We start from the raw sequence: 24,128 nt of genomic DNA, 5'->3' as shown, positions 1-24,128 counted from the left end.
TTGAAGCCTAATCTGGTTTCACTCATTACTCCCATGCACTCTGGCTATGGTCTAGAAGTTCCATCTCTAATGCCTCTCTCTTTAAATGCACAACAAAATCACATTAACATGATAGATTCAAATCATCCTCCATGGCTCTCGAATCCTTCTGAGAGTTCAACAGGCTGTTGCTTGGAGCGGGCCTATCAAAGCCTAATTCCCGCAAACTCTCCTTATCCATGTATTCAAATTCACTTTACTTCACTAATATGTGTACTATATTATGCCAATTTTAGAAATTACAATTGCATTGTATTTTTACAGGTGTGTGTTACATCAACTGTTGATAAATGACGATGCAACACTGAGTAAGATCACTGGCAGCACCTGAGACACACCTGCTGGAGTCTCCCGTACCTAAGACACACCTGCTGGAGTCTCCCGTACCTAAGACACACCTGCTGGAGTCTCCCGTACCTGACACACACCTGCTGGAGTCTCCCGTACCTGACACACACCTGCTGGAGTCTCCCGTACCTAGACACACACCTGCTGGAGTCTCGCATGCTGTGAAGAACATCGACACGTAGTCTACAGCTGTTGGTCGGTGGCAAACCCTTCGGCCGGCAGATGTCCATTCTTGCAGTCCTGCGTGTGTGAAGCCTATGGTGAGTGAAGCTGGTTTTTTTTTAAATACTGATTGTGTTTGACTTATATTTTGTATATACATGTGTAGGAGTGTAGCACTTTTTAGGGAGGAACTTATTGGTGTAGTGCGAATTGTGTGTTATACAAGTTCAAGTATGTTTATTGAGACAGAAATACATCTCAAAGGGATAGAGTAGCTTAGGCTATTTCTACCACCCCCCCCCCCTGTTATACATATTGATATGTATGCATGTATCTATAAATATATATATGTGCATGTATAACACATACTATATGTTAGTATATAGTATAGTATAAGTATAACACATTATACTATATGTTAGAACCCCGCTACTAGGTTTAGTAAGCAAGGCCAGTTTTGCCGGAGTGAATTTGTATATTTTCAAAGACTGCTTTCGAAATTAGCTGCCTTTAAATTAAATTTTACTTTTTACCTACAGTAGGCAGTTTTGAAGAATAATAAACCTATTTAAGTTGTCTTTTTAGGCAGATCAATCGAATAAGCCAAATTCCTTTAAATAATGAATTTGGACAAATTTTTTTTTTGCATTGATAAATTCATATAATGCTATGTGAAAAATCGTGGAATTCACAGATAACACCATCAATGGTGTCCATGAAATGTGTAAGCACTTCATTCATAATGATGTACTGCCAGGAATCTTAGCGAAGTATCCAAGTTTGCTTAATGTAGGTGCAGCCTGCACATGACTGTAAAGCTGCCGCCCAGTTGGGTGGGTGTGGAGCACATGTGTAAAACTGCCGCCCAGTTGGGTGGGTGTGGAGCACATGTGTAAAACTGCCGCCCAGTTGGGTGGGTATGGACCCTGAGGCAGGGAGTCTTAATACAAGCCTAACGTGTACTGTGTATACTACCGGCTTGTTCCCTGACACACAAAATTACGTTATTTATCCTGAAATAATATAGTTTAATCATCCAGAATGTATAGAAAAACGGGGGAAAATAGGACCATGTCCTGAAATCATCAATATTTCAGGACACGCATATTATATATCCTCAATAAATATATATGTTATATGCGTGCCACTGCAACACAACAGTTTTGGTTGCATGTGTAATATTCCATGTTTGTAGCTGGTTTATATATGGCAGTAGGGACACTAACGAGGCACTTTTTGGACATTTCTGTTGCGTATGTTACATGAATGTTTTTTCTTTTCTAGGTATGTGAAGAGTACGACGACCAGAAAGGCTCTTTCCAGTGGCCACACATTGCGAAAAGGACGAAGACTCGAGTTGAATCATCGCTGTTTCAACGTTGCTGGAACACGTGTTGCCCCGAGGATAGTGAAGATACCTGGTTGATGGGGTTCTGGGAGTTCTTCTACTCCCCCAAGCCCGGCCCGAAGCCAGGCTTGACTTGAGCTTGGTCCAGCAGGCTGTTGCTTGGAGCGGCCCGCAGGGCCACATACCCACCACAGCCCGGTTGGTCCGGCACTCCTTGAAGGAAACAATCTAGTTTCCTCTAAAGTTGGAACCATTGCACGACTACTACGCTGGGATTGTGCTATTTACTTGCTATTTATGTTAATAAAACCTTGTTCCTGAATGCTAATCCTGATCTGAAATTCTTCCTTGACATGTAATAGAACCCATGAGCACCACACCAGAAATGACTCTTGTTGATATCCCCAGAGCCAATGTAAATTTGTAAACACATTATGCAAATAAAGGACCTAGTCTATGGAACTCACTCCTTAATAAATAAAGCTGCCCAACCTATGCCTTATAAAAAGTAAAACCAAAATCCTCGTTGTTTTTCATCCTCGTAGTTTTCTACTTTGTGTTTCACTCTCTGTATGTAGGAAATGTATATGTTTATCTCTCAATGTTCGGTAATACGTTTATTGTTTGTGATGTGTGTCTATGTATGTATTAACACGATGTACTGAACGGGGTGAGAATAGCTTGAGCTACCTCATCCCTTTGTGTGTTATTTACCTCAAACTTATTTCCATTCCTCTATGCTTAAAAACGTGCAACTTTATTGTAATCACAATTAACCTATGTCGTAATTATGATAAACGCAAATTTTCTACAGTACAATGTACCTATTAATAATTTTGTTAGATTAAGGACCTGTCTGTAACACTTTCCGTGTTTGAGGCTTTGCAAGAATGTAAAAAGCCAATGTGATGTACACAACCCAATGTACCCTGTATATATAAATAAATTATCGCCCAATACTGAATATATTTATATATTCAGTGAGTTTTTTTTTTTTTTTTTTTTTTTTTTTTTTTTTTTTTTGGCATTGCATCCATCCTAATGTAAACAGACTAACATTTGTTGACATTACATTATTAAACTCTCAAATAAAAGATTGACTATTCTAAATCAAGAATATTAATCTACTGACGCAAGACTGCGTGAAGGATTATTTTAATTGTGCATTTCATAAAATAAAAATATTAAAGAAAATTAACTTTCGTTTTAGATTTATTCCATTATTCGCCATTGGTTCTACGGTGCATTGACGTCGATTCTAATGTTGATTTAACGTCGATTCGACGTTGCATTGACGTCGACAACGCATTACGTCGTTGATGACGTATTACGTCATTGGTGACGTATTACGTCGTCGAATGTTGACGACGTATTACGTCGTCAAATATTGACAACGTATTTTTCTTATTTTTTTAAAGAGAATTCTTGCTAATCAACGGCAAACTGACTTGAAATTGAAGTAACTTGAAAAAGAATTACGTCGTCAATATTTGATGACGTATTACGTCGTCAAATATTGATGACGTATTACGTCGTCAAAATTGACGACGTATTTTTCTCTTTTTTTTTTTTAAGAGAATTCTTGCCGATCAGCAACAAACTGACTTGGAATTGAAGCAACTTGAAAAAGAATTACGTCGTCAATATTCGACGACGTAATACGTCGTCAATATTTGATGACGTATTACGTCGTCAAATATTGACGACGTATTTTTCTTATTTTTTAAAGAGAATTCTTGCTGATCAACAGCAAACTGACTTGAAATTGAAGTAACTTGGAAAAGAATTACGTCGTCAATATTTGATGACGTATTACGTCGTCAAATATTGATGACGTATTACGTCGTCAAAAATTGACGACGTATTTTTCTCTTTTTTTTAAGAGAATTCTTGCCGATCAGCAACAAACCGACTTGGAATTGAAGCAACTTGAAAAAGAATTACGTCGTCAATATTCGACGACGTAATACGTCGTCAATATTTGATGACGTATTACGTCGTCAAATATTGACGACGTATTTTTCTTATTGTTTTAAAGAGAATTCTTGCTGATCAACAGCAAACTGACTTAGAATTGAAGCAACTTGAAAAAGAATTACGTCGTCAATATTTGATGACGTATTACGTCGTCAAATATTGACGACGTATTACGTCGTCAAATATTGATGACGTATTTTTCTTATTTTTTAAAGAGAATTCTTGCTGATCAACAGCAAACTGACTTGAAATTGAAGTAACTTGGAAAAGAATTACGTCGTCAATATTTGATGACGTATTACGTCGTCAAATATTGATGACGTATTACGTCGTCAAAAATTGACGACGTATTTTTCTCTTTTTAAGAGAATTCTTGCCGATCAGCAACAAACCGACTTGGAATTGAAGCAACTTGAAAAAGAATTACGTCGTCAATATTCGACGACGTAATACGTCGTCAATATTTGATGACGTATTACGTCGTCAAATATTGACGACGTATTTTTCTTATTGTTTTAAAGAGAATTCTTGCTGATCAACAGCAAACTGACTTAGAATTGAAGCAACTTGAAAAAGAATTACGTCGTCAATATTTGACGACGTATTACGTCGTCAAATATTGATGACGTATTACGTCGTCAAATATTGACGACGTATTTTTCTTTTTTTAAGAGAATTCTTGCCGATCAGCAACAAACTGACTTGGAATTGAAGCAACTTGAAAAAGAATTACGTCGTCAATATTCGACGACGTAATACGTCGTCAATATTTGATGACGTATTACGTCGTCAAATATTGACGACGTATTTTTCTTATTGTTTTAAAGAGAATTCTTGCTGATCAACAGCAAACTGACTTAGAATTGAAGCAACTTGAAAAAGAATTACGTCGTCAATATTTGACGACGTATTACGTCGTCAAATATTGATGACGTATTACGTCGTCAAATATTGACGACGTATTTTTCTTTTTTTAAGAGAATTCTTGCCGATCAGCAACAAACTGACTTGGAATTGAAGCAACTTGAAAAAGAATTACGTCGTCAATATTCGACGACGTAATACGTCGTCAATATTTGATGACGTATTACGTCGTCAAATATTGACGACGTATTTTTCTTATTTTTTAAAAGAGAATTCTTGCTGATCAACAGCAAACTGACTTGGAATTGAACTTAATGTAACAAACTAGGCTGTTGTAAGAATTATCCAGAGTGGTTTATCGACAAAAGAGAACAGGAACCTGAGCCCGCATGGTGACCTGGGGACCTGACCCCCAGGGGGATTCGCGGTGGAAATAACCGACGCTTTGTTCATAGCTGCGTATAATGAATCATCCTATAGTATTCAGTAATTTAGAGAAATTAGCCTTTATTCATTTTGTATTAAAATTGTATTGTATAATAGTACTAGGTACAACATCAAGAGTATTCTAATTATTGAGTTTGTCACCATCAGTGACGTCACGAATCAGATCTAACTTGTAAGGCGGAGTGACCGGCGGTCATAGGTCATTAGGGTTGACAGGTCTACTATTTCTCAGTTTTAATAACCATTTTTGTGATCGGGAACAGCTCTGCCGTTAGATGTTTGTGTAATTTAATTTCAGTAAAATAATTCAACCAGTCTGGATCAATTAAGTACAACAGAGTTTAATTGTTACAACTTAAACCTTGCTAGTAACTTGGTAGAACTTTGACTGACTAGGCGGAAGGATACAATGCTCTGTCTGGGGTAGACCAGACAAGGGAGAGATCAGTGTGATCTGCTGAGCAGCTGGGAGAGGTCAAACATCTTACCTCTCCCCAAGACCAGCCCAACATCTAGAGCTGGTCGCCCAAGGTATAGTTGCTATTGTTAATTATAGGGATAGTCTTCTCATTTGCCATTCAGGTCAAGTAGGGAGTGTTAAAGTGATAGGGAGTGAACATATTTAGATTTTGTTTTAGTTTTCTTTTAATAAATTAAGTTAATAATTTGCATTTTTATTGTTTCCATTTGGTATGCCATTGAAGAACAGACATGAAGAATAGAGACCAGAAACAGAGAAGATATAATCAAAGGCAAAGAAGAATAAAATATACTAAGTAGGATCAGGATCAGTGAAACTGGGGTTACGGGGCAAAGGTGAATCTAGCAAGGACGATGGAGTCAAGGGAACGATAGGATGGACCAGAGGCAGACTGACAGAGTCCAGAGTGGGAGAAGGCATCGGAGGGGGGGCAGTCTAAGGGAATCGGGGGAGGGGGGACAAACAGGGGAGCACACCTCATCGAGAGTACAAATCGAGGGTTCTCATCGAGAGAACGAATCGAGGACCAAGGTAACCTCCATGGCTGGGACAGGGAACTCTGCCAATGAAATGGGAGGGATAGAGTCAAGAGTCAGAAAGAGAGGAAGAGAGCGACGCCTTCTTATCCATCGGGGAGAAAGGAGGAGAGGAGCCAGGCTTATGTTTTTAACAGCGAGAAAAGGAGGAGGCAGCATATGCTAAATTGGCTAACATAAGAACTGCCTTTAGAAACTTTTGTAAGGAATCATTCAGAACCTTACTACATACCACTTATGTCAGACCAGAGTATGCAGCTCTGATTTAGAGTCCATACCTAGTTAATCACAAGACAAATTTTAAAGAACATTCAGAGGTCCACCACTAGACTAGTCCCAGAACCGAGAGGTATGAGTTACAAGGAAAGGCTACGGGAATTAAACCTAAAGTCCCTGAAAGACAGAAGAGTTGGGAGACGCATCACTTACCAATTCTCAGAGGAATTGACACGGTGGGCAAAGAAACTATTTAGCATGGGTGGAACACACACAAGGTGGTTCTTACAAGGTTCTTACAAGGTTCTTACAAGGAACACACAGGTGGGAACTTAGTACCCAAATGAGCCACAGACAAAGAATTTAACTAATGGAATGTATTAAGGCAGTGATGTGGTGGAGGCAGACTATACACAGTTTCAAATGTAAACATACTAGAGCCCAATAGGCTCAGGAATCTGTACACCAATTAATTGATAGTCGAGAGGTGGGACCATAGAGCCGAAGTTGAACTCACGCAAGCACAACTAGGTGAGTAGAACTAGGAGATTAACATTTTTTTTTTAAGTTTACCATGATCAGAGAATGTATTTTAACAATATAAAAATAGAAATAAAAATTTAGAATAAATTTTTTCAATGCAAGTGTCTCATATTTTACAGCCCAGCAGTACAATGCTTAATAATAAACACTGATAATGCACTTTGTCATGGATTCAGTTGTTATTCCGTCACATGGACCAAATCCACTATTTGAGCAAACTTAATTCATCCTTGCTCTATTTTATAATAAATAATCAATAGTTTACATGTACCAACACTTTTTTTTAACAATGACAGTAATTATATTTATAAAGTTGAGTGTGCTATGTGTACATAATCGATCGCCTACATAATAAAATCACAATTGTCACATCTCGTATGAAACCTGCACTTCTATAGAAATACATTGTATATAATCATCACTGATAACAAATCTAACAATATAAACATGGTGATAAGATACACCAATATTTATTATACACACAATTTAACACACACAAATCACAATAGCGTAATGCATCACATGAACGCTGATTAAGGCAGCGTTTGGGATGCTCCCGGACGTAGGTTCGAATCCTCGTCACGGCCCTTGTGGATTTGCACATAATTTAAAATGATGGGATTATATCACTCATGTCAAGAGCCAAATTCACAAACTCCTCTAAACGTATTCAATATCATACGAGGTTTAAACTAACGTAAAACACCATCTGTAGGACAAGGGTCCAAACAACATTTGCAGGCCACAAGAATATAAAACACACAATACTTTGAGATAATCTTGTATTTACAATACAGGGAAGGAAGGGGGAAGGATGGGGATTTCAAAGGGAGGGAGGATAAGGGTTTCAGAGGGATGGGGGGGGGAACGTAGTCAGAGGATGCTGCTGCACTGGGCACACACACACCACTGAAGCTGCAAATATTAAAGGTTGTATTCAGAGAAGAGGTTGTAGACATGGTGCCACGAACACACAACATTAAGACTCAAGATTAATCAAAGAGGAAGAGGAGACGGTGGCTCTGTCACTCGCATTGACAGCAGATTACAGGTTGAGCAAATCAAATCGGCATCATAAACGGCTGTAGCTTCATCTTCGTTAAACAGATTTTGCCATTTCAGAATTTGATATGTTTTAATCGTCACAAGAAATGCTCGACAAATTTAATTATTAATATTCCTAATTCTACAATATCTATTGCTCAAGTTTCAAAATCTGCAAAGTTATTATACTGACTTACCACAGAAGGTCAATTTAAATAGCAAGTCCAGTTTCATAACAAAGGACTAATAACAATTGGCAACAACAACACCTGACAAAAAAAGTGCCTGATAAATTTTAACTAGACAGGCAGTTTCAATCATACTGTCAGCAGTGGCACCGTTTCTGTCAACTGTCGTTTCTTGTCCCAGATTCAAGGCGAGTGTGACATGTACGACAAATTTATACCAATTTCTTTTCAAAATTCACTTCTCATTTTTCATTATCCAGCTGCAATAGATTAATCAGTTTTAACAAACACTTCTCAAACACATCATCACAAGTTAAAGCCATATTAATAATAATAATTCATTTTGTCGGGGAACAGGCAACCAGAGTGTACTTACACAAGTTAGGCTTTTATCGAGGTTTCACCCAGGGTCAAATTACTGACCCTGCCCAGGATGCAACCCCACAACAAGCTGACTAACTCGAGAATACCTACTTGCTGCTAGGTTAACAGATGCATTAGGTGAAAGGAAATGTGCCCAACCATTTCTGTCCCGCCCGGGATTCGAACCCGGAATTCTCGATTCTGTGTCGAGAACGAACCCGACTGTACTACCGAGACCCTGTGAATTACCAAGTTCAAAGATGGCATTAATCCCAATCTGAGACATTATCATGTCTTAGGCCACAAGTTCTCATATCTGGTAGAAGAGCAACTTAAACGTAACCATATATATATATGGCATGTGGGAAGGTTTATCAGGTCTGTCAAATCTAAACACTTACAAAGTGCCTTTCCACTTAGTGGTAGTATTTCTATGACAATCTAACATTCAATATTTGCGATTTCAAACCCCTACTAACACTTCATTGTTAATTATGACAGCCTGCTTGCAGTGTGATTACTTACATGTGCATAATCAAACTCAAACTATCGTCAATAATCTTTGTGGGAACACAAAATACATTAAATCTTATTATCGTTTCCAGTAACATAACTAATGTAAACACCTTTATACTTCTTTCATTACATTTATATAATTGTTGATAATTTAAAAAGGGTAGAAATTGTTTTTACCAGTGATTTATGGCTCTAATACAAAAAAAAGTTGCATATATATATTACATAACTTGCAACCCAACCACATACCACTTAAAAGTCCTTCTCGTCAATCCTGGCTTCCTTTCAATAATACAAGTAAAACAAAGACAAATGCAAATAAGTCCATATATATAAAATCTCTACACATATTAGTCTGAGAACCTCCAACAAGGCGACTTAGGAGCATGGTGAAAATAAATTAATATACTGTACAATGCACATAAAAGTGCCATAAAATGTTTACATAAAAACAATAAAAATTCTACTGCTGTAAGCTCCCACTGCATCAGTCATTACACTACATATTTACAAACACCAAATTACTTACAGTACCTATGAACATGGCCTAAACAAAAATATTAAAAATCAATTATCAGCATGGCACCATGACTAAAACACAGCAAATTACCTTTAAGATCGTAGGGAATACAGATAATAGGAGGTCATTGACAAAATATGTTAACAATAATTTGTAAAACTCACACATGTAACAACGACATGATAACTGCGCTCGCTCGCTCACTCTCTCACTCTCTCTAGGATTCATCATCAGCACATTTAAGGTGATTTAATATACTTTTCAATACAAATAAAATAAGTCCTTAAACTTTCAATTTTGTCTCTCCATCTTTATAACACGTTTGCGCATCTTCCCCCAAGTTATATTATAACAAATAAACTCGTCTTTCAAAGGCTAAACATATTGTCACCGACACTGTATTAATTGAAAGCTCTTTAGATTAATCATAAATGTTTTTGGGGGATCTCAATAACCAAACCTTTTCTCAAAGAATTCACATACATTTTTAACTACTGCCAAACACCTCTTAATTTTTAATGATGATAATCCTAATTTGAATGACAAATTTAGCTTATACAAGATGCCACTGCATTAAAGCTAATATCACTGAGGTACAATAAATTCAAAACAAACCTACTTGAGTACACGTCTACAATTCTCAATTATTTTCTTCTAGTTGGCCTCTATGGTCAGTCTGTGCAATATGCCTAAGCATAAATATCATATTTTAATCACCTTTTGTTATCAAACTGGCCTGGGGATCCTAATTCACTGGTAATCATCAGTCATCAACATCTTTATATTAAAGACGTAAGGGCAGAACATTCAACAACTCTTCATCCATACTATGATACGATAAACAGCTTGTATAACAAAACATGACCTGCTTGATACCTGCTGGATGGGGTTCTGGGAGTTGTTCTACTCCCCAAGCCCAGCCTGAGGCCAGGCTTGACTTGTTTGAGTTTGGTCACCGGCCAGCCATTTATCACTTTAAATTAAATATCAACACATATACATCATTGTGTGGTAATTAGTCCTCCTTCACCATTTTGAGGATTTTCCATAAGGCTTAAATATTCCTTATTCTTACTTCTAGAGAACATCTGTGAAAAATCCACAAATTCGTAAAGTTTCAAATTGCATTAACCCTGCTGCTGCCATTAGCACGAGAACAACAAGGGAGGAGGATTGTGGAGATGAGAACATGTCAACACCCATAAATGATACAATCTGCTAAGGATCTTTGTTCTGCCTCTTTTGATATCATTAGATTACTTCTATTGCCGTCTACACCTGACAAGTCAAGACAATCAGAACCTCAGCTTTCTTCTATCAGTATTGGATGTGACCTAAAGCACTACTAAGTTCTAAACAAGGTATGTATGAGATTACAGCATCAACATTGGTGACATGGTCAGCAATTTCTCTTTATATATATACTATATTTTTTAAGGCCCATCTTCTCTCGTCTTCTTCAACTAAGGACAAGTAAACCTAACCTAAGAGGAGCTGTTTGGAATAAAACAGCAGCTTGCCACCTAATTACTTTGGTTTTTCTCCCGTGCCTCGACATCAGAGACTCGACTCGAACAACATTAGGAGCAAATCTACACACTCAACATCATACACTCGCAAAAACTTTCAAGATGCATCTCACAGTGATTTGCAATATTTCTTTCCACAAAATATTAATATTTGCAAGTGTTGCCTAATGAACATATACAGAACAACAAAATGTCTTACACTTACTTCCTCATCTTCTTGTGAACTACAAGACTTATTGACTTTCTTAGTATCAATATCCAATTTCCTCCAAGAACAAACTTGTGTTTATCATACCTATTCATAATACAGAGCTTCACAACATGCTGCTACAATACATATTTGACAGGAGGGCTGCTGTACAAGCCCTGCAAATTAAGTTGAATATTTACTCTATATATGCTCACCATGAAATAATTGTATTTCATAAAATGATAAATTACAGTCATTAATAAGGTACAACTTTCAATTTCAAGAAGTGCAATTTATGTACAAGTTTTCATTTAAATGATGGACAGATGGACAAGAGAACAAAATACACAATTTGTCTATCACAAAACTGAACCCAGTAACACAAGCTTGAGACTTCAAATTCAACAAAACTGTGGATGTAAGACAGAATAAAAAATTAAAAACAAAGAAATATTAAAACAATTCCTCTGGGCATATATATTAAGTACCTTATTCCATGCATTGCCGACCTAACACGCACTCCGTGCAACCACTCTCTCCTCCTCTATCCATAAATTTAAATATCAAAATGTATTATTTCTAATCATACTTCTCCCGAGTTGCCACAGACTAACATAACAAAATGACCCAAAAAATGCCGACTTTTAACAATGTCAGGTATTCGTTAAATATATATATATATGTTATTTGTCATCTGGGTACTAACAGTTTAATAACAAACACCCAGCCAGCATTTTCCATGTCATACACTTGATTCATCTTCATGCTGTAGTAAAGGCATAAAACTCTTATAATACAATGAAAAGTTTCAATAGTATGGCCGCCACCACGAGATGCAATCTCTCTACAATATCATCTTAAAAAAATCATCAAGTTCACAGACTTACAATAGGCAACAGCCAATATGAAGAATTAATTCATCTTCAGCCCATCGGAGGCTTCTCACCAGATGTTCAAACAGCTCATTTTCCTTCTACTGCTCCTTTTTTCTGTGTATGATCTATCAGGATCATCATCATCATCAACGTTCACTGGTTCTTGTATCAGCATTATTATATTTTCAAGCATCAATATTAGTCCATACATTGGAAAGAATCAACTGCCATTAATAAGATGTAATAATATCTTTTTTCAAGCAACAAAACGTTCAAGCGTGGGATATACAGAATAACCCCATAGGGGAATTTCCCTTATTTTATAACTTGTCCTTACAAGTCACCCAGATCTTAGGGCCAGAATGTTGGTGGATCAGATCCTTAACACGGGCATACACCTCCTCTGGAGTATCACCTGCTACAATTGATGTGAAATACTCCCCAAAATCGCCTTCGACCTTAAGAGCACGCTCGTATGTTTTGCGAGCCTGCTCTTCAGTCATTCTCTTGTTCCACTCCCTGCAAATGTCACACACAAAGTTAGAGAATGATAGTAATTAACACAAGTATCGTAAACTAAATATGCCATGATATACCTATCGATCTTCACTACTGCCGATAGCTACAACTGCTTAATTATTATTACATCTCCTCTTCCTTCCTCCCAGCAGGTTGCCACAGTAACACACACATTTCTCTAACAAGCTCCATCACTACAAAAACCTTTCATCTTTCAAGCATTCTGAGCCCCCCCCCCCCCCCCACTTCAAGCATAACTGAGCCCCCCCCCCTCACACACACACACGCACACACTGTACTCGAGCTCTGTACTCGGGCTCTGTACTTGGACCTATCCTGTTTCTGATATATGTAAATGATCTCCCAGAGGGAATACACTCATTCCTCTCAATGTTTGCTGACGATGCCAAACTTCTGAGAAGGATTAAGATAGAGGAGGACAGCTTGAGGCTTCAAGAAGACAAATGGTCAAATAAATAGTTGTTAAGAGTTTAACCCAAGCAAATGTAATGTAATGAAGATAGGTGTAGGGACCTATAATAGGTGTAGGTATGTAGGAAGACAGGTGTAGGAATGATCTTGGACGTAGGTTTGAATCCTCGTCACGACCCTTATGGATTTGTTCATAGGTGTAGGGAGCAGGAGACCAGATACAAGGTATCATTTGGGAGATGAAATACTTCAAGAGTCAGAGAGAGAAAGACCTGGGGGTTGATATCACGCCAGACCTGTCCCCTGAAGCCCATATCAAGAGGATAACATCAGTGGCATATACCAGGTTGGCTAACATAAGGACGGCCTTTAGAAACTTGTGTAAGGAATCTTTCAGAACTTTCTATACCACATATGTCAGACCAATCCTGGAGTATACGGCTCCAGCATGGAGTCCATATCTAGTCGAGCATAAGACTAAACTGGAAAAGGTTCAAAGGTTTGCCACCAGACTAGTACCCGAACTGAGGGGTATGAGCTACGAGGAGAGACTACGGGAATTAAACCTCACGTCACTGGGAGACAGAAGAGTTAGAAGGGATATGATCACCACATACAAGATTCTCAGAGGAATTGATAGGGTAGACAAAGACAGACTATTTAACACAAGGGCCACACGCACTAGGGGACACAGGTGGAAACCGAGTGCCCAAATGAGCCATAGAGACGTTAGAATTTTTTTTTCAGTGCTAGAGTAGTAGACAAATGGAATGCATTAGAAAGTGATGTGTAGGAGGCTGACTCCATACACAGCTTCAAGTGTAGACAAGACTCAACCCCCACAAGCACAACTAGATAAGTACAATTAAGTACACACACGCACACATTTAACATACTATTCCACTCTCCCGATCAATGATAGATGCTGACTTACTGCTGGTACTACTGTCCATTCTGCATAATCCTACAGAGAACACTTTTAAACTTGGAAAGGTGTGATTCAAATATTTGAATACTATTACAAAAGACAAAAAATACTCATGACAGCCATCTTGGGGGAGCATATCAAAGGTAACAACATAGTTAAATGACATTCTTAACAAATGAACAAGGGCCTTAACCCTTAAAGTGCGCATCACGTCATATGACGTGCTGGACGTTGTTCCAGTAAACTGCGCATCACGTCATATGATGTGTTGGAGTACTACGCAAGATTTAAACAGCCCGCGGATACACGGGGTTCACCACACCTTCATCAGGGCTCTTGTAAACAGACGCCATTTTTTTTTTAAATTGTGGGCCAATCTCCCGGGTATTATTGGCCTCAGTATTGAGTGAGCAACCAAGCCTGACGCACGCAGCATGAGCTAACAGCACTGCTGTTCAGCTTGTGACCACAGCATCGCCTAAAAATGCCAAATTATACTTGTTCATGCTATTATGTAGCGATGATATTATTACAGAAGACCCCTGACTGTGATAAAACTGACCAGGGTTCTGATAATAGCAGGATTGTGGTGATATTTAGCGCTGTGCGCCATGGAAGGAGGTGTAATGCTGTGAGAGGGAGGGTGGTGGCGATGTCTTTTGACTGTGTGTGGCCACCTTTTATTGACTGCACTCACCATACCAGCTTAGTGGTTCGCTATGGTGAACACAAATGTAGATACTTATATATAACGTGCGTATAGAGGGTATAAACAGCAAGAGAAGGTTTGGAGCCGCCATATTGGTGAGGGCGGTGGCGTCGTCTGCACGACGCCACCGTGCAGACGACGGTGTTGTTTACTGGTTACCACGATGGTCTTTGGGCACCATACCAGTTTATTTGTACAAGTATGATGAATAAAACAGGTAGATATTGATATATAATGTGAGTATATAGCGTAATAACACCACACAGTATTGTTAGAGGAGAAATATTAGTGCGTCTGGCCTTGAGGGCAGCCGCCGATCAGCTGACTGTGTGAGTAGCCACATCACTGTGCCTTTACTCACCATATGTACAGTTAGATGTACAGTTATGGTGAACAAAACATGTAGATACTTATATATAACGTCTGTATATAGTGAATTATAGCAAAAACATTATTGTGGGAGGAGAATGAGGGTGAGTCAGATGACTGGAGGGAGGGCGGGAGTGGCTGGCTGGTACACGGCGGTCACTCATTACTTTTTGACTCATAATAGCTACTTAGTGGTTCATTATAGTGAACAAAACATGCAAATACTTATATATAACCTGTGCTTATAGTGTAATAACCGACAAAGTATTTGTTCACTGATTGATGAACATAATTGAATCAACAATATGCACACCATATTTTAGAGTACAGCAATGATTCACTTATTTTATTATATAAATATATCAAACTACACACTATTGAATAATATTACAGCAAAAAAAGTATGAAAAATCAATCAGAGACATTGAAATAATTCGGTAATTATCTCTTTGTGGCAACTCTGGCCTGACAGCTTGCGAGCAACAGACCGCCTGGGACGCACGCTGAGTTAGTGCTTATAATTTGCCAGACTTCCCCGCCCTATAGCGGGCAATATATGCCACTTACGATTTTTTTATTATTTTTCCCGTGATCAATGAACACAAATTAACAGGTTAGAAAGAAAAAATATATATTTTTTTTTTTTCAAAATGACATGCGCCTGTGGGGATGACAGGATATTAAACCCCGAGCATGTTAAGGGTTAATGTGGGTTCAAACCTATGCGCTGGATGTTCCCAGACGCACTCTAGTCAACTCCCGCCAAACACACACCGAACCTACGACGTTGGTACAACGTTCGAACAAGTTTTAACACCTCCTAACCAGTTATAACAACCTGGTTGATACCTGGTTGATGGGGTTCTGGGAGTTCTTCTACTCCCCAATAACCAATATAGCAAGTTGTAACAACGTTCTAATATGTCATATACACGTTGACCAGACCACACATTTGAAGGTGAAGGGACGACAACGTTTCGGTCCATCCTGGACTCAAGTCGATTGTGAGAGTGGGAATACAATCGATTTGAGAATGATCCAGGACGAACCGAAACGTCGTCGTCCCTTCACCTTCTAGTGTGTGGTCTGGTCAACATACTTTAGCCACGTTATTGTGACTCATCGCCTGCACATCATAAACACGTTAAGCCAAGATGTAACAACTTTATTGCAAGTTGTAACAAGCGGAAAATAGAGACAGTTTCGGTTTGTTTCCAGGGCTGTACCACGACACCGTACAAGACACTATATAAGAATTACAACCTGGAGTGCTAGTGCCCCCACAAGGACCCCGAGGCTTCCACTGAAGCCGAACCGGGGTTTTACACAATTCCCTTATGCACTCGGGCTCTGCCAACTAAATAGTTCTACCTCTGATGCCCCTACTTCAATACACAAAGAATTCACAATAACCTAATATATCAAGGAACAAATTCTCAAGGGCCTTGATGAGGATTCAAACCCATACCTGCTTGATGGGTTTCTGGGAGTTCTTCTACTCCCCAAGCCCGGCCTGAGGCCAGGCTCGACTTGTGAGAGTCGAGCCATAATCGAATAGGTTTGAACCCTAATCACGGCCCTTGTGAATTTGTTCACTGCTATACGTATCATGTTATTATGAATTCTCTGCGTGTTCTTAAAAGTATAAAGTCAACAAAATTAACTCAAAATATAAATTGCCATACAATGCACTATATACAAACTATTTTTTTTCTCTTCCATCTTCCAATTATACTTACATAATTTGTTCAGCTGACTTCGGTTTGATGAAAATAGCAATAGGGTAGAGCTGCGCAACTTGAAGTCTCTTGATGGCATTCCCGCTTACATCAAGGATACAATGCTTACCCTAGAATTACATCATCATTATTCATATTTTTGTTAAAAATCAAAGTCATACAAAGTAGTAAACATTTATACCTAAATAACTACACATTACATAACATACCTGTGATCAAAACACTTTATAAATTAAACATTTTCTGAAACCTGTATAACGTGAAAGGATTTTATGCAATTAAACACAATAAATCACCTATTAAGACTAAACCACACACCAGAAGATGAGGAGATGACGACGTTTCGGTCCGTCATGGACCATTATCAAGACACTCGACGTGATAATGGTCCAGAATGGACCAAAATGTCGTCGTCTCCTCATCTTCTGATGTGTGGTTTAATCTTCGTATCTTCAGCCCCGTTATTGTGACTCATCGTTTGCAATAAACCACCTAATTATTTCAATCATCCAAAAAACAAGAATACCTGGAAAATCTTAATAAATCAGATCGAGTAAACTCAAAGTCACTTTTCAAAGCAATTAACTTTATTGTTTGTAACAGGAAAGAAAACAGCATCCTTACCCCAGGACACGTTACAATCTGTATCGGTGCACTAGGGATGATCTTTTCAAACTGTCCCTTCCAGGTCATACTAAAATTACGGCAAGACACAAAAATAATAAATTGTAATAATAAACAGTAATAAATCATAAATTAATAATACAAAAATTGTAAGCCTATCCAGACACCAATGAGTTACTTGAAAACATTCAATGAACCTCTTCCCAAATTGCTGCTACTAGTTACTTCAACTGACCACAAGATAGGGAGCCGGTCGGCCGAGCAGACAGCACGCTGGACTTGTGATCCTGTGGTCCTGGGTTCGATCCCAGGTGCCAGCGAGAAACAATGGGCAGAGTTTCTTTCACCCTATGCCCCTGTTACCTACCAGTAAAATAGGTACCTGGGTGTTAGTCAGCTGTCAAGGGCTGCTTCCTGGGGGTGGAGGCCTGGTCGAGGACCGGGCCGCGGGGACACTAAAAAAAAGCTCCGAAATCATCTCAAGATAACCTCAAGATATACAAATCCTCTGACAAATAAAACAATCTCCAAACTCAAGGTACCAAACAGTGGAACAAAGGTTGGTGCAGGTTGGTGATTGTGAGCTAAGAAAAACAGGTGCAATACTTTCAGTGCAGTGGAAAGACAGGCGTAAAGTGAACATGTTGACCACCATTCACAATGGTACAATGTTGGACAGTGGCAAGGTGAACAGAACAACAAAACAAATAATCTGTAAGCCAGATTGTGTCTTGGACTGTAACATCAACATGCGTTTGGTGGAGAAATGTGATATGATGGTGGGAGCAGTAGTGTGTGTACGGAAAACAGTGAAGTGGACCAAGAAAATGTTTATGCCACACCAGTGAAATAACTGGGTGTAAAAATACCATAGATACTGTAAATAATACCGCGAAAATAAATTCGTGTCAACTCGGGGTCCTTCTCCGTCGCGCCTGACTCAGCCCGGGTGCACAGCGCTCCAGCGAAGATGAATCGTGACGTCATCGGCCAACTTCTCGGCTCATTTACGTCATTGATAAGTACTGTACAATTAATTTTTTTATTATTTTTCCCGTGCTCAGGGAACACAAATAAAGAGATTAAAAAGAAAAATAAATTTTTGGGATTTTTGTTGTTGCGCCTGTGAGTGTTGAAGCCATTTGGACCCCTAGCGGCCCAAGGGTTAACGAATGATTAAATGACCTTGACTCACTCGGGAATACGTAAATGACAATTAGGGCAACGAGAACAAAGGACTCGTCTAGTTGCTGAAGGTCAACCAATCATAATTCAGATAAATGCTTCAAACAAAAAAAGGAGTTGAAGTTTAAAACTAATTGTGTACTGAATTAACTGAACTGTGATAGCCTAACAATATTTTCTTACTTGAGCCAATAGAACTTGATAAGCAGCAGTAGCAAGAGATTAGTACAGTGCTGTACAGGTATTTACAACACACACATTGAACTCCACTCTGCATGAGGCAATAATGTTCAACCTTTACAAATCTGTGCAACGCACACTCCAGTTCTCAATGCCTCCTCTATCTATCCTTCAAGCTTTTATACAGCTCCTGAGAGTTGAGTGATGTCTTGCGTTATCTTTTTATCCTGACTAGCACTCTCAAGCAGCTTAGTAAGGCTGACAATGCTGTTATCGCATGAGCTCCTTACCTGACCTAGCAATTGCTGTTACAGTAACACCCATTAGAAGGTGTGGATTCTCATTTCTACCGATAGACTGGGTGTCGCCGTGTCTAGACCTGTTCTTCTGTTATACTATTCTCTTGTTGCAGCAACAATGCTCATTGGAGGTCCATGGATTGCCTATGAGGGCTTGGAAGAACTTTGAATTTTACAATTGGCTTACTGCCAGTCACCCCTAGGCTGGATTTAGTAGTACTATTCTCCTGTCTCTCTCCCCAGCATCGGAGTAACGTATTAGAGACAGTTTGAAAAGTTCCCTGGTGCAGATACAGATTGTTAACCTGTCTTGCGGTCAGTTCATTATTACAGCATTAGTTTATATTTTACCAAGAACAAACAGTAATATCCATACATAAACAAATCCATTTATATTACCCATACTCACATATGTATACTGTATATAATTATAATTAAATTATTAACTTTGTTTAGATTTTCCCTTTCTTTGCCCTTACCTTCTCGGCCACCTCTTTGACAGACGCAACAGATGTTCCATAAAGATTGTCATTATACTGCCCAGCTTCAATGAATAGATGGTTCTGAATATCACGTTCCATTTGTTCCCTTGAGGCTACAAAATGATAGTCCCGTCCATCAACTTCGTATTCTCGTCGTGGCCGGGTAGTATCTGGTCAAATTTTAGGCATGATTAATTTCACTCCATCTTTATGATACAGGTGTATATTAACAAATGAAGCAGGACAAACAGTTCACAAATTGCTATGCTCCAAGCGAGTCTTAACCCCAGAGACACGAGATGCCTTATAAGCCACCTTACCTCCTTTAAAAATGAAGCCCGGAGCTCACGGGAGACACACACACACACTCAAAAGCCCCACCGAAGTATGACTGCCATGACACTCGAGAACCTTTCAAAATCACCCAACCCTCCCTACAAACAACTCCCTATCGAGAGACTGTACTTACAAACAGTTTAGACTGTACTGTATTGTACACAAAACAAATAGGTACAGTATATTCAAATACTTACGGGGGACACAGCTGCCAAATTTGTCGGGGAACTCTGATATAAGATCATCATTAATTCTGTCCTTAAGGGGACCCAGAAGAACTACCGGTCGAGTGTACGAGATTTCTGTCTGCTGTACGCCCTCATAACTCAAGATTATGTAGTCGTCTCCTCCTGAAATTATGAGACAATTATGTTGGATTTATACCAATGCCAAAATGTACAGTATAGTATTATAAAAATTAATGTAAAATGCTTAAACAAAAATACCCTCCATTAAAATTAGAGTACTGTACTGTGTCTTTAAAAATAAGTTGGAATAAATTAATTTTACTAAATTAATATAATGACTAATATTTACACTATTTGTAGCCGAGATATTAATGCATTTGATGATTCATTTAGAGATAAAGTCAAAGTTGATGTATTGCATCAACAATAATAAGAGTGCCAGCTGCTCCCTCCACACACACACAACAGATGGAGTGCTCAGAAATTACAGGAAATAAAAAAAACAAGACAAATTGTGACCACTAAGAAGAGAGAACCACACAAAGGAAGACAAGAAAAGGTTAAAACAGAACCTGGAGGACATCAAATGGTTCAACAAGGGTTGGCTTCTCAGTACCACCTCCTCTTGAGGTTATTTCCAGATGATTTCGGGGCTTAGCGTCCCCGCAGCCCGGTCCTCGACCAGGCCTCCTTTATGGTACACACCCCCATGAAGCAGCCCATAGTAGCTGTAACTTCCAGGTACCTATTTACTGCTAGGTGAACAGGGACATCAGGGTGAAACAAACTCTGCCCATTTGTTTCCGCTTCCACCGGGGATCGAACCCGGAACCTCAGGACTACGAATCCCGAGTGCTGTCCACTCGGCTGTCAGGCCCCTTTACCAAACCTTACCTTACCTTGAGGTTACCTTGAGGTGCTTCCGGGGCTTAGCGTCCTCGCGGCCTGGTCGTCGACCAGGCCTCCTGGTTGCTGGACTGATCAACCAGGCTGTTGGACGCGGCTGCTTGCAGCCTGACGTAGGCCAGCCTTACCAGATCTTAATCACTGATATAGCTAAGCCTTCAGCTTGTCCAGGACATCCATGACTTTTCAATGCATATTGGTTAACTCAATGAGGTGAAGGTAAAAGAGATTAGAAAGTGACTCAAACAGCACGGAAAGCCAATCAAACTCATAAAAAAAAGAGCTTGAGAAAAATTAATGAGGAAAACAATGCAAGACAGCAAAGGGAAAAGAACCCTAAGTTCAAACTCCCGACATTTCCATCCATTCTTCCAGTTTCTTGAATGTCACGAGTCAGTTCATAAGGATATATGTACTGTACTGTATTCATGTTGGCTCCCCAATATCTCTCATGTTGAACCTCATCCCTCTCTCATGTTGACCCCCTTATCTCTCCTGTTGACCCCCTTATCTCTCATGTTGGCCCCCCCCTTATCTCTCATGTTGGCCCCCCCTCCCTCTCATGTTGACCCCCTATCTCTCATGTTGACCCCCTTATCTCTCATGTTGACCCCCCTATCTCTCCTGTTGACCCCCCTATCTCTCCTGTTGACCCCCCTATCTCTCCTGTTGACCCCCCTATCTCTCCTGTTGACCCCCCTATCTCTCCTGTTGACCCCCTTATCTCTCCTGTTGACCCCCCTATCTCTCCTGTTGACCCCCCTATCTCTCATGTTGGCCCCCCTATCTCTCATGTTGATCCCCCCCCCTCTCATGTTGACCCCCTTATCTCTCATGTTGAACCTCCCCCCCCTCTCATGTTGACCCCCTTATCTCTCCTGTTGACCCCCTTATCTCTCTTGTTGACCCCCCTATCCCTCCTGTTGGCCCCCCCTCCCTCTCATGTTGACCCCCCTATCTCTCATGTTGACCCCCCTATCTCTCATGCTGATCCCCCCCCCTCTCTCATGTTGACCCCCTTATCTCTCATGTTGAACCTCTTCCCCTCTCTCATCAAGACAGATCAGAAATGAATGGTTCAAGGAAGAAGGACGAGACATTTGGGCACATTTCCTTACAACTGATGCCTCTTGACTACCTACCAACAAGTTCCTAGCTATGAATTAAGCAATTGCTTTAATTCCTCCACCATGCGACACAATGATGGACGTTCTCGGCACATATCCGTAAACTGGGTATCATAATCGAAGATGTTTCAAATTGTTGCGTAAAAATTTAAAAGGGGTTCTGATGGGTGTGGTGATGACATTAAAACAGCATGGTGCCATACAATATGAACAGTGATACAATAGGAAATTGAAATTGTAAAAAATACATGCACATACAGTATACAATAAGAAATGAATATTTATTATCATCATCTATCAGGATGAATATAAGGAGATCCAATACGAAAATTAACTATTACTGTATAGTGAACTTTACACTTCCTGCATTTGTTGCACGTTTTCCGAATGGCGTCTTAAATGCTTGTAAACGTGTCACAGCTGCATGCACGTCCTTACATACTTTTCTAGCCCAGCAGAGTAGTTACAGCTAGTGTTATTAAATATTTAATACAAATATAGGAAAATGGGAGCGTTAACTACATCTAGAATCCCTTATTCTAATCGAAGGGAATTGTATATCCCTTACATCTACAATTAGATTACATCTAGAATTAGATGTAACATACTCCTGCTGAGCTTCAAAAGGGAAAATATCACACCACACACGGAATACATAACAATATCGGCAAGGCCTACACAGCAAAAAAAGGGGAATACTCACTCATGCTTCGGGTATCGCTCTCTCCGTCATTTGTTGCTATGGAGGCTGTAAAGAGAGACACACCATCAACAGGGCAAACTCGTCTAGGGCAACACCATGCAAACTGAGCAAGCTTTTGGACATGAAACCACCACCACCACCTTCTGCAGGTGAATGTGAAGCAACAGATTTGCATACAAATATAATCCAAACCAAGGTTCACTTATATTGTGGGTCATATAGGATATGACTAACAGCAATTACATTAACGAGTAAGAGAGAGAAACAGTGAGTGTGTGTGCAAGAGTGAGTGAGTGTGCGCATGTAATTACCTAAGTGTGGGGACTCTCTTTTGACGTCGTGATAAGGGGACCTGCTGAATGGGTGACAACTTCTCCCATGTATCAACCTACCCTGGCTTTGTGCCCTGGAGAGGCCATTCTGGACCAACATCCAGAGCACACCTCCATAGTCTCCCAAGACTGATGGATGCCTACTACTACTAGTGACAGGATGAGAGCTACACTCGTAGTGTCCCATCTCTGCAGTACTGTCGTATAACGCTTTGAAACTACCAATGCTTTTGGCCACCACCACCTTCTTTCTTAACTGGTTCGACCCATTTACCACTGTTTGCAAAAGAAAACTTTTCTAATATTTTTTTGGAACCTTTGTTTTCTTAGCTTGAATTTGTCACCTCCTCTTCTTGAAGTTGCTGATTTCAGGAATTCCTCTTTGTCAAATTGGTCAATTCTTGTAATTATTTTGTAAAGTGGTGATCATATCATCTCTCTTCTATCTTTTAGTTTTGGCATATTTAACACTTCTAGCTTCTCCTCAACTCTTGTTTTTCAGTTCCGGGAGCCATTTTGTAGCATGCCTTTGCAACTATTCCAGTTTATTGATGTGCTTCTTGAGATATGAGCACAATTTAACTGCTACAAATTCAAATTTTGGTCTCACAAAAGTCATGAACAGTGTTAGTATTTCACCATCCATGTTATTAAAAGAGAGTCTGAACATGGAGAACGACGCATACTTCTCCCCTCAGTGTTTCTTTGTTCAAGTTCTTCAATTCTTTTCTACATAATTTGTAAGTTGTATGTGGTCTATTTTCTACAACTCCACATTCCATAACATGGCATTTATTCACATTGAATTTCATTTGCCACATGTCGCTCCAAGCACTTATTTTATCTAGATAAATTTCAAGGGCATGACAATCGTCCGAGTCTCC

At 39.4% G+C, this 24,128-nt stretch overlaps 1 protein-coding gene and 1 long non-coding RNA gene across 3 annotated transcripts in view; one reads left to right on the top strand and one right to left on the bottom strand.

Annotated features, from left to right (window-relative positions):
* Positions 1 to 3,091, top strand: part of LOC123774907 (uncharacterized) — a 98,661-nt gene extending 95,570 nt beyond the window's left edge. For both annotated transcript variants that reach the window (XR_011225478.1, XR_006775006.2), the window contains 2 exons: positions 304 to 647; positions 1,834 to 3,091. This is a non-coding gene — a long non-coding RNA (uncharacterized lncRNA). The remainder of the gene's footprint in view (positions 1 to 303; positions 648 to 1,833) is intronic.
* Positions 3,092 to 7,726: 4,635 nt separating this feature from the next.
* Positions 7,727 to 24,128, bottom strand: part of dlg1 (discs large 1) — a gene marked incomplete in the record, with an annotated part of 879,898 nt that continues 863,496 nt past the window's right edge. Inside the window, 5 exon segments of the mRNA XM_069316591.1 lie at positions 7,727 to 12,705; positions 16,883 to 16,992; positions 19,650 to 19,822; positions 20,186 to 20,338; positions 22,913 to 22,957. Of these exon segments, the coding sequence (XP_069172692.1) occupies positions 12,507 to 12,705; positions 16,883 to 16,992; positions 19,650 to 19,822; positions 20,186 to 20,338; positions 22,913 to 22,957 (680 nt within the window).

Source organism: Procambarus clarkii, chromosome 84 (assembly GCF_040958095.1).
Source record: "Procambarus clarkii isolate CNS0578487 chromosome 84, FALCON_Pclarkii_2.0, whole genome shotgun sequence".
NCBI lineage: Eukaryota > Metazoa > Arthropoda > Malacostraca > Decapoda > Cambaridae > Procambarus > Procambarus clarkii.
This window is presented reverse-complemented; position numbering and strand designations above follow the sequence as displayed.